The sequence below is a fragment of the Cucumis sativus genome, chromosome 3, assembly GCF_000004075.3.
Source record: "Cucumis sativus cultivar 9930 chromosome 3, Cucumber_9930_V3, whole genome shotgun sequence".
NCBI lineage: Eukaryota > Viridiplantae > Streptophyta > Magnoliopsida > Cucurbitales > Cucurbitaceae > Cucumis > Cucumis sativus.
This window is the reverse complement of record NC_026657.2, coordinates 31,074,883-31,086,576: the sequence shown is the minus strand read 5'-3', so window position 1 is coordinate 31,086,576 and position 11,694 is coordinate 31,074,883. Positions and strand designations below refer to the sequence as shown.

The 11,694-nt window shown below is 31.1% G+C and overlaps 2 protein-coding genes across 2 annotated transcripts; both read right to left on the bottom strand.

Annotated features, from left to right (window-relative positions):
- Nucleotides 1-2,043: 2,043 nt before the first annotated feature.
- LOC101205080 (ubiquitin-conjugating enzyme E2 variant 1C) lies at nucleotides 2,044-6,160 on the bottom strand. Its single transcript, XM_004136455.2, has 4 exons — nucleotides 5,911-6,160; nucleotides 3,222-3,361; nucleotides 2,718-2,843; nucleotides 2,044-2,443 (listed from the first exon to the last, which is right to left on the bottom strand). The coding sequence occupies exons 1-4, from the start codon at nucleotides 5,942-5,944 to the stop codon at nucleotides 2,303-2,305; spliced, it is 441 nt and encodes a 146-aa protein (XP_004136503.1). The 5' UTR covers nucleotides 5,945-6,160; the 3' UTR covers nucleotides 2,044-2,302.
- Nucleotides 6,161-9,247: 3,087 nt separating this feature from the next.
- Nucleotides 9,248-10,163, bottom strand: LOC101204832. The gene has a single exon (XM_031881981.1). It carries the CDS (start codon nucleotides 9,856-9,858, stop codon nucleotides 9,496-9,498), a length of 363 nt encoding a protein of 120 aa, XP_031737841.1. The 5' UTR covers nucleotides 9,859-10,163; the 3' UTR covers nucleotides 9,248-9,495.
- Nucleotides 10,164-11,694: the final 1,531 nt, after the last annotated feature.

Genomic DNA, 11,694 nt, shown 5'->3' with positions numbered 1-11,694 from the left:
TAAGTTCATACATCTACACAGTTTGGTTAAAGGAATGGGGAGAGGATTGGGATTCAAAACCCATCAATCACATTTATACAAAACTTAAATTATTTGTCACATTTCGGTTGATCAACTGATTAAAGTACTATATATTCGAATGAAAATCTTCACTTTTCATCTATTTGATTACATGTGACTTTTTTTAAGAATAATTTAATGCAAAGTTATGATACTAAATAAGTCTTGAAATTTATCTGGTCACATCAACAAGTTGTCTCAAAATCATTTTTCTTCTTGTTCTATACCCAAAATGGTCTATCAATTTGTGGTATCAAAATAGGGAAAAACTAGAGATGAGATTGTCCAATGGGGAAGAACTAAGTCAAAATCAAGTACCCAATTTGATATTCATATTCTCGTGAAACAAAATTGTTTTGTTGCATCTTAATGATGTAATATACTTAATATTACAACCCTTCATTTTTGTTGATGGTCCTCTATATTAAAGTGGGGACTATATTTACACAAGAAAACAACTATTATACACATGGGAAAAATATCAAATACTTGTAGTAAAAATATTCATTAAATTGTGGTTCAAATTACAAAACTTTCATTTTTTTTAAAAAAAAGATTGATCCAAATTGGTGTGAAGAAGAAGAAATTGAAATATTAGAAGTTTTAAAATGTGAAGGAACTAAAAATCCTTCCATTGTAAAAACTACAGATAATTATGAACAGATTTTGATACAACTGATAACCTTGTCAACCACACCAATTATTTGATTTGATGCAATTGACAAATCCCATCAACAACTAAAACATTTTGATGACAAAAATCATAGTATTAATGCAAATTTTAGTAATCCTAGGCTGATGTCAACTACAAACCAAAGTCCAGAGCACTAGTTACATTACATGAAAATTTTCCTCTTTCCCAATATGTCCAAACATTCACAAACCTAATACATATAAAAATGGAATGTCTTTATGTCTCAAGCAAATGGGTTTATGTTGCCAACTTGCCTTACTAGAAACCCATTATCGGTTTTTGAGGGACCATAGCCATGGCTCTGCTAATAACCTTAATGGTGGTCCATATATATAAACAAAAATATGGTGTATATTTTCCTTGTTATCCTAATAAACTGTTCACAAAATTGTATAAGAAAAATCCTAATAATAAGATTCAGTAAGCATTTGAAACCGTAAGAGTAGAGAACAAACTACAGCTTGCTGGGGGTACCCTACACTGTCACTTTTATTTGGACATTTTCTGATTGACATGAGAAAACTTGTAGCTTAAAAGACTCTAGTCAAATATGCTATTGCCTTTGGGGGGTTTAAGTGTTAGCAAATTTCTCCTTCATTTTGATGCAAACAATGGAAGAGAAGATAACTAAAATTTTATCTTTTCAGTAAGGCAAGTCGAGGAAAGGACCACGGTGCCAACCTGTCGAGATTCGTGCAATTTTTTTACATCAACCTATCTCCTTCTACTTCTTTGGTAGGTGAAAGACCTTAAACTTTAAAGAGATGAACAACACTAACATCAACGTCTCCTACAGTCCATTGACAAATAATAGGCTGACAACAAAATAGTTATGCTATGATACCCTAGTTAAAGAATTCAGAGCAATGAATCGAAGAAATTTATTGTACAAGAATCAAAGGACTATTTAGATTTGACAGGTATGTAGTAAGATTATGGTAGGAACTAAACAAGGCAGTTTCATTAATCAAAGAAACAATTGTAATCTTTCATGTAAAACCATACCGAGATTGAGAAATGTTCCTTGAAAGGCTATGAAATGTGGACGTTAGATTTTACATTCCAAACTGGCTGACTGGTAAGAATGAAAAAGCCACATATTTCATCGCCAGAACTTCAGGACACGTCCTTGATTAACCTAAAATGGTTACTTCCAAGTTGCAAAGTCACTTTGAGAATGAACAGTACATTAACTCCAATGAAGCTGTGGGCATTAAAGTAAAACCGAATGGTGGAGGGAAATTACCACTCTCCTGCAAAGCTTTCAACAAAAGGGTTCAGACAGAGTATTGCAGCAAACAACCAACGCTCAAATTAGATAATACTATTGGGTAAATTTGTATTTCGACACATTTCCATCATTAAAAGACCATCCCTTAAACACAGAATGACAAGAAAAAGACTATTGATCAACGATGAAGCAATGCTAATCATCATCAAGATTTTGGTTCTTTCCAGGAATGTGCTCAATTTCCACAGAATTACACAGCATTGCAAACTATATTTGCATATTGCACACCATATGATCATGTTTACATGATCTTGGAACTAGAAGTAGGTGCCCTCAGGAGGTTGGACCAGCTTTCGGTTATGTGGAGCTGCCATTTCCTTTTTCAGCTGCGTGAGTATATCCTCCATTGTGTATTCTCGCTGCCAATTTGCAAGAAGTCCAAATTTCTTTGACTCAACCTGTTGGAAATTAATCATTATGTATGTTACAAAACATAATCAGCTCGGAAAAGGTCACTATCAGCTAATATTGATCATTTCTAGTTATGCAGGTGACAACATGTTGGTGAACTTGCTGCTATTGGAGCAAAAATTCAGAAAAACATAAGTTTGATATACGACTATACATTTATACTACACTTATCTCTTGTTCTTTCTTTCAAATATCCATTTTTAGTTTAATTAAAAGTACTGAGATTCATATTGACAAGTATGTAAATGGAATCAGAGATACCACTCCAGTTTCATGGTTTACGCATGTCATGTTGACTCTTGAATGAAATCGAACACTTGGTGGCTTCTCAGGGTAATCTTTATCACAGAACAGCTTCAACTGATAAATTCTACCTTCATGTACCGTCTGCAAGGAGAAAAGAATTAAATTTTACTCCCTTGTATGTGTCACCATATAGTGGACATTGTAAAATAAGGTAGGCTGCCAATTTTCTGCTCAGGACACCTCACAGTACTTATTGTTCAACCATTTATAGAATCTGCCCCCTCAGGTTGTTCATACAAAGCTTTTAAAATAGGAGAACTCCAAACTTCAAGAAGAAAGACGTGTTATGCCAATTACATTGGGAAAGAGCAGGAGTAGTAATTGTGGTTAACAATGATTGTCAATGAATTATAAGTTTTTTTTTTTTTTTTTTGGTAAGAACGAATTCTAAATTTTCGAATTGTTTTCATGACCAAACCATTAAGAAAAAGTCCTGAAAAGAAGGGCAAAAGCCATTACATTGTGTGGACCAATAATGGTGCCAGTCCACGAACGCATATAAATATCATCTCCATCATCCATTCCATAGCTAACAGTACCATCGCCAATGCCCTTTTCTCCACGTTCAAGTTCCTCCAGCAACCTGAAGTTCCTAGGAACTGTGATGGAAAGCAAACACTTAGAAGATGCTTAAGTTCTGCCATTGGTGAGACATCAACGTCATATTCAACTCCACAATCTGCAATGTACAAATTATTTAATTGATTTGCCCTCTCAAAGAGCAACACAGAAAAAGAGTGGACCCAACCGACTGGTTTAAATCACTCGATGCCAACTAATTTTGTTCAGAGAGAAGTATGTATATATTGATAATTGTATTAAAATATTCAATAATCCCCCTTCAGACATTTCTCCTATGTTCGTTAGGGTCTAAAAGACATCTCCTGGATCAAAGCTTCATATGCAATCACATCTACTAACCAAATTGATATTTGAACTAAAATGAAGAAAAGATAGAAAACAGAAGGATGAAATTTGAGAGTTCTCCCCTTTCTCTCCCAATTCCCAAGCTACTCCAGGTTCTCATTATCAGCCCTCCCCATCCTACTCCTGCTCCATTTATTTTTATAACCACCTCCTATGAACTAATCTCCCAATCATTTTGATACCCATCAACCATTCCATATTTCCAATGACTCATCCAGAGACCAGCACATAAGAGTTAATACTACTTGCCGCCTTGGAACACACATTGACCTTCATCAAAGTTATACCCATCTGATAGCCCTCATCCAACCATACGCCTGGCATTTTTTCAGCATATGCCAAAAATAAACAGCCCAACAAAATAAGCCACAAATTCTTCAACAAACAAGGAAAGTTGTGCCTGGACTGTATCAAAAGAAATTAAGGCACAGACTTCATATGTTTATACAAAATAAAATCAATGCACTTTTAATATTGCATTTAGACAAAATTTTGATTAAGGTATACCCAATTAGGAAAAACAAAACACATCAGAAGAACAACCCAACACAGACAGTTCCTAATCCTTCAAATGGAAAGAACCACTTGTTTGTCAGGTTTTCATTATCACAGTGCAAGATAAACCCTAAGACAAAAGAAAAAAAAAAAAGATTAACACGAAAGCAAGAGGCCTACAAATGGCACAAAAGGAACCATCCCCGTAAAATGAGGTATGCATAAAATTAATTGAATAAATGGTTAATATCTATAACAATAATATGTAGAAGAAACAATGATCTATAATACCAGAAAATTGTATATCAACCATTTTAATAACCATGGTTCATCCATCTCTATGCCACTTTATAACTAATCCTAAGATGAACCATGTGGAGAAGGTTCAACAGTCAAAACATGTCATAACAATACAATATATAGCGTTCTAGAGTAGAAATCTGTCCTGTAGTGTTATAGTTAACTAGCCCAAAGAAAGAGAGTGAAATTTCAATTGCTGACAGTTTCAGTGGGAGAAAGACTGTAGATTGAAAGGAAATAAAAGAAAGAAGAAGGTGGCAGGATGATCTCCCAGCCACACATCAGCCTAAAATGAGAATTCACAGAAAAACAATTAACATCCCAGTCATGTTATGACAATTACAGACTATTGTGCATCTGTAAATTAACTAATTTCATTTTTAGAAAAATGCACAAGTTTCAGAGAACGATTATATAGCAGAGCATATGAGCATGTTCTTTCATAGTTTCATTTGCAAATCCTATTGTTCAAGTATCAAAACAATGTTATAAAAGTAAAAAGAAGTCTCGGGGTTTTTCTTCTAATGATGTGAGGCACAAACCTCAATGTAGCATAAAGGATCAGCCTCAATCTAAATACAAAATGCATCAATAAAAACAACAAAATTGCATTAACAAAGATTCACAACATAAATAAATATTCTAAATGTCAACGTTATTATCACAGACAAGTTCTACTCATTCTTTACGAATTTGTTAACAGAGTTCATCTGAGCCTCGTCCAAAACAAGTCTTCATCCTAAGCCTCAAAAGTATTTGAAAGTACAGTATGCATGCGACATGCAGTAAACATAAAATCTGCATCAGTCAAAGTGGGCCATTTTCCTCCGGGTCTAAGTTTATACGTTTGAGGTGATTATTAAAATAAGTTCACCTTGAATTCATGATTACAGATTGGATTAAAAAAAAAACAGCAAATCATTAGATTAGCCTAATAATATATGTAACGAGAACAGCTGAGAGACACAAGTACGTATACAGCAAAGAAGACTGTGATTCATCAATCTGAACCGTGTAAGTGTTGCTATTTCACGAAAACACATGTAACCAATAGCCAATAACCAAACCCTACCCCCAAAAAATACGATGTAGCAGATATCTATCCAAAATAAGCCACAAAGATCATACGCAAAAAAGTGAGCCGAGTTCAATCGTGAAGGACCGACCATTAATTTCATACCAAAACTAATCTAACCCACAATCAAGGAGGAAACCGAATCTCATAGAACACACAGCAAATCGGAGTTAACAAAATGCAACAAACAAATATTAGCAAAAGGGGTGAAATAAATATAGAAGTATCGAACAATTAACACAAACCCATCAACGATTAATAAAAAATACGAACGAAATAGTCAAATCAGCATAAAAAGAAAGGGAGAATGAGATCAATGAAAAATTCGATGAACAGATAAAAAAGACTGACCAACAACACTCGAGCCTCCTGAACCGAGCGTCATAGATGAATAAAAAAAGGTTAATTGCGATCAGCAAGCAAGGATCTGATCGAAGAGTGAGGGAAATAGAACACTTGAAGAAGAAGAATCTAAGAAGATAAAGGACAGAACGAAGGGAATAAAGAGGAAAACTTGAAGGCTTATGGAATCGATAGGTTAGAAAAAGGGGCAACGAAAATTAATTATTATTTCGGAATAAATGAAGTGACCATACATTGATCAAACAATAATCAATGGACCTGGACCTTTACACAATTGGGCCTCCATACTTTGACAATCTAAGCCCATCATTTTCCAATATAATTGGGCCTCACCCCAATGAAAGACTTTTTTTTTCTTTTTTAGAAAATTGTGAGTATAGCTTTTCTTTCTCTTTATTATTTACTCAATATTTAAATAAGTGTTTTTAAATAAAAAAAAATATTTATATAAACGTATAGAAAGTCAATCCACTGTATCCTTAACCATTTTAGGATCCGTCACAAACATGTTGCTAAAATATTTTTTTCTTTTCATTGTTTAATAATCTTAAACCGAGAAAATTACTCGATGTTTTTTAAAAAATTCTTTTTTCATATTTGGACGAGGAAGTAAACATTCCAACCTAATTAGTACATGTAATCTATCATAATATAATTTTTTTTTCATCACTTTGCATGCAATGCCTCCTCTAAATTTGGAAGTTCGAATCCTCTGAACTCATTTGTTGTATTTAAAAAAACTAAAAAATTATATTTAGTAAACTATTTTGAACTAAAATCTCATTTCAAATATTAAATACAACTGTCATCAGACTTTTTAAAAAATGGCATTAAATAGAATTAGAAATAAGAAAAACTTGTATTAATTTGAAAATATTTAATTTTAGATCCAGACATATTTAAAATGGTTATGGAGAAGAGTAAAAAGTAGATGAAAATTAAAGAAAAAAAAAACAAAGAGTTGACCTAAATAAAACACATAAATAGATGCTAAAATGATTGCATGTCGAATTAAGTCATGTATTATTTTTGCATAAGTTTATTAAATTAAAAAGGAGAAATAGAAATTCAATTAAATGAAAAATTAATGCAATTTCACCCATAAAAAAATAAAAAGAAAAAAAGGAAATTTATTTATGTGTTTCCATAAATTGGAAAAAAAGAAAATTAATTGGAAGGGTTGAGAATTTAAATACGTATTTATCTCAATCTGACGCCAATCGCATTCCAATTGTCCTCAACTGCCTTCCCTCAATTACTTTTGCATTTATGCCTTTCTAATGTACTCTTTTATGTTGTTTTGTAAATACTCTCCCTTCTTCATTTTTTCCTCTTTCAATCATCCAACTACTTTAATTATAATAATTATATATAAAAAAAACTCACCTCCTATTTATTCTTTCATTTTATTTGATTCCATATTTTTTTAATACGTATAAAATGGAGCTATCCTTTGTACGAGACTCAACGACATTGAGTTCTCTCGATGTGTCACATCTCTTTTCCACCTCATCTATAACCATAAGTCCATAATCACAACTCAATACTATTATATCACTAACTTAATTAACAATAATTTGTATGATCTTACCTTCAATCTAGAGGTTCAGTTCTCATCTCTACATGCATATACATTATGATGTAAACGCCAAAAGAAACAACAAAAAAGGGAGTTATTATTGTTGTTAAATATACAAATCATTACTTTTGAAAGGGAAACAAAAAAAGTACCCCATCAATCATCATGGACCACATACAACCCTTTACCTTGTGCAAATGATATTGATAGAACCATAGTTTCCTTAATTAAACTACCCATCATCCTAAAATCATATACTTAATATTCTGCACTCGTGGAGAAGGAAAAAAAAAATATTTAAATTGGGACTAAATTAGACATTATTTTAACCTTTCAAGGAGTGTTTTGACATATAGATTTGTCATTAGTTTAAAGACAGATTCATGTTTGAACGTTTGGAATAAAATTATCAAAACTAAAAAAACCAAACTAATGGGTTGAGAATATATTATTTAAAATGGGTGTCTTGAGGTTGAGAAAATTCTTCCTTTATATCATACATATCGAATGATTATATCGACGACCAAAAGTTTAACAAATGTGACAACTTCTCTCTCTTCCCTCCCTTCCCCTTCAACTTTTTCCAACCGTTTTGTTTCTTCTTCGTTTTCGTAAAACAGTAAAAACACTTAAGATTATTGACTGTAAACTAAAAAATAAGATTATAAGAGAAAAACTAGTTATAAAATGGATTGAAAACAAAATTTCAAATTTGGGTTAAGTTATGAAAAACTAATTTTGTTTTTTATATATATATGTATATATAAAAATCAGAAATGTCAAAGCAAATTTGTTATAAAACTAAATTTAATTAAAAGTTTTATTACTTTGTTACCAAAAATTAAAGTTGTTACAAGGAAAACAAAATCATGGTAATTTCCATATTGTCTTGTAAATGAATGAAGTTATATTAGAAAATACTAATACAAAATTTAGATTTAATCTAAAAGATGAATAGGTGAAATGTCTAATAAAAAAATATCATAAAATTTGTTCTACAACATGCTAAAGTTATTCGTTTCATATAACAACATATTTGTGAACAAAAACTTTTGCTTTACAACATTTTTTATAGTCAATTTTTTTTCAAGTAGGACTCATAAGATTAACAACTTTTAAAAAAAGGTAGGATGATTTTGAATTTCTTGACATCTAAAAGAAATGATACATGTAAATTAATATTAACTTTTAGGCTTACTTCAACCCCGAACTTAATTGGAAAAATGAATTAAACACCTAAAAAAAACCTTAAAACTAAACTACATAAAAGTCTTAACTACTACTTGTGATATTAAATTTTAATCAAATTATTCTACATTCTGATGAGTTTGATATCTACCCTTTTGATTGTTTGGTAAAAATAATTAATTAAACATAAAAACCAACAAAATCAAATAAATATTAAACAGGTTAAAAAAATAAAAAGAAAAAGTTTTTTTAATTTTTTTTTTATAAATTTACCCAAATATTCATGAAGAGCAATAATTGGATCAATATTTTTGGTGGAAGAGTGGTACCACTTGAACATGTATTTTAAGATTTTAGTAAAAAGAAAAAAAATAGTGATAAAATATATAAAATTAAAAAGAATATAGAACAAGTACAAGTTAAACTCTGGTTTAACAATGTTGTTGTTGTGCAGAAGATGACAGAACCAAGGAAGGTGAGAACAAAGAGAAGGAAAAGGAAAAGAAAGCATTTGGTAAATCAAATATCATATGGAAGGAAGAAAAAAGAAAGGTTAAATTGATGAGCTCAATATCTAAATAAATTAATATAAATTCATCTTCTCAACTCTATTTTCAGAAAAAGAAAAATGGCCACTTCCATGCTATATAAGAAGATAGGCTTCCACTTTCTCCCAACAAAACCTAGACATTTTTCTTTTCAATTTCACATCTAAAAAGAAAAAGAAAAAGAAAAAAAAAAACATTTAACAGGCTAATGAAATTTTAAGATAGTTTAGATTTGGTAATTTCAATTTTTCTCTGTCCTTAGATCTTCCTGGCGGCTGTCGTGGACGGCGGAGCTGAGGCGGCGCCGTCATGAAGAAAATCAAGCAAAACAGAGCTCTTGCATTTTGGGCATTTGGGTTCATTCTCCGACAGCATCACGTACATTAGGCAACGAGGGCACCCCACCAGCACCATTGATGTTGCTTCCGGGCTACTTGAATATCGTAAACCCGCCCCACCGTCGTCCTGATTTAGCTCCGACGACACGCAAGAACTCGGCGGCGATGTTGGCGAAACCGTCGCTGATCGGCTTGGCGATGACACCAATGGATGTGGTCGTGGCGGAGACAGGTTCAACTTCAACTCAAGCTTTGGAACACTTCCACTGCTTCTTCTGCTCATTGTCTCCTACTTTTTTTTTTCCTCCTCTGTTAAGTTAGAAAAAAAGATTAATTAATTAGAATTAAACACACTCAAATTGAGCTAAATTCTATGAGAATAATGGAAGGAAAAAGCAAATGGGATTTCCTCCCCTGTTTTAGAAGGTTAAATAATAATATTAGAAAGAAAAAAACACAGAGGTTGAGTTAGAACTTGAATCTTGTAATGTCGTTTTCTCCATTTTCATATAATGATCTACTTATGGGAAATTTTAAAATTTTAAAACCATATAAATTTATAAACTTCGGAAAGAAAAAAGAAAACCCAATTCATAGATTTTCCTTAAAAGAGCAATGGAGAAAGAAAAAACAGAAGTTGAAAAAACTTTAGCAATATGCATTTGGATATATACCTTGAAGTATTGAAAAAAATCAGACGGCGGCGATTGGCGGCGGAGGAAGGCGGAGGAAGTTGAGAAAATGTTAAGTGAGTTTGTGGGAAACATAGGACTCCGGGGAATGGTTTATATAAGGAAAAGAAGGTGGGAAAGTGGGAAGCAAAAGAAAAAGGATTTTTTTTTATTTATTTAATTTTTATTATCATTAATTTAGAGAGAGAGAATTGAATTTTGAGGAAATGGGTGGCAGAGAGTGTAAATTAATTTAAGGAGGGGAGCAGAAAAATGAATAAATGTGAGAAATAAAAAAGAAAAAAAAAAGGAAAAGTAATTACGGAATTATAAAAGAAAAGGGGAAAGGGTCCTTTGTTGTAATGTAAAGAGTCGGTGTTTAAATTTGAAAGAGAGATAATTTTATTTTATTGTAAATATTTTGGCTGCAGAAATGAAAGTTTGGGGACGGCTATTTATTTTATTTTTATTCAACTCCCAGAATTAGCTGCCTACGTTCGGCGATACTTAATATCAAAACCAAACCAATTTCTTTTACTCTCAATATTTAATGATAGACGCCAAATTCAGATTAATTGGATTTCAACATCTTTTGAATTTAAATTCAATTTCACATTACTTCCCTTTCATTACTTTCTTTCTTACATACTTCAATTCTTTCTTTTCCTAATTATTGCGTCATTTTATTTTAAAATACCTCTAATTTTTTTTTAAGTTTAATAATAAGACCACTATATTTATGCTACATATTTTAATAAATGAAGACTAATAGGGATTCCAATTTTTGTGAGGGATATATACCTACTCTATAGGAACTAAATTTAATATTTCCCATTATTAAAATTATATATTTGAAAACATAAAAACTAAAATTAAATAAATTGCATGATACACAGATCAAAATAGTACTCTAATCAACCATCAAATATTGATCATGTTAAATTATTGATCTTCCAAGTTTTTAGATAATGAGTTGATAATTATAATTTATCAGTTATAGTATACTATATTAAGTACAAACTAAAATAGTTTGGGCTATAGCAATTTATATTTGAAGGGTAATTTTTTTTTGTTTAGATTTTAGTTTTTTCTACTCTTTTTAAAATTATATATAAATAAAATAACACAACTCAATTGTATATTTGTAAACAAGAGATTAAAACATTCAAACTCATATTACTAACACTTTGCAACATTATAAAATTATTCTTCAACTTTTAATTAATTACATAATTGTTAAAATGAGTTGTTTTTTAATTAATTTTTTGTTTGTATTATAATTTATTTTTTTGTCACATTGAAATCTAATAAATAAATATATATATATATAAAGCAATCCTTTCCCTACAATTTTTTAGAACATATTATTTTATATCGTTTACCTACTAGTTTTAAGATCCAAATTTAACTCACTGTTGAGGATTTATTTAATGAATTTGGGTAATTTT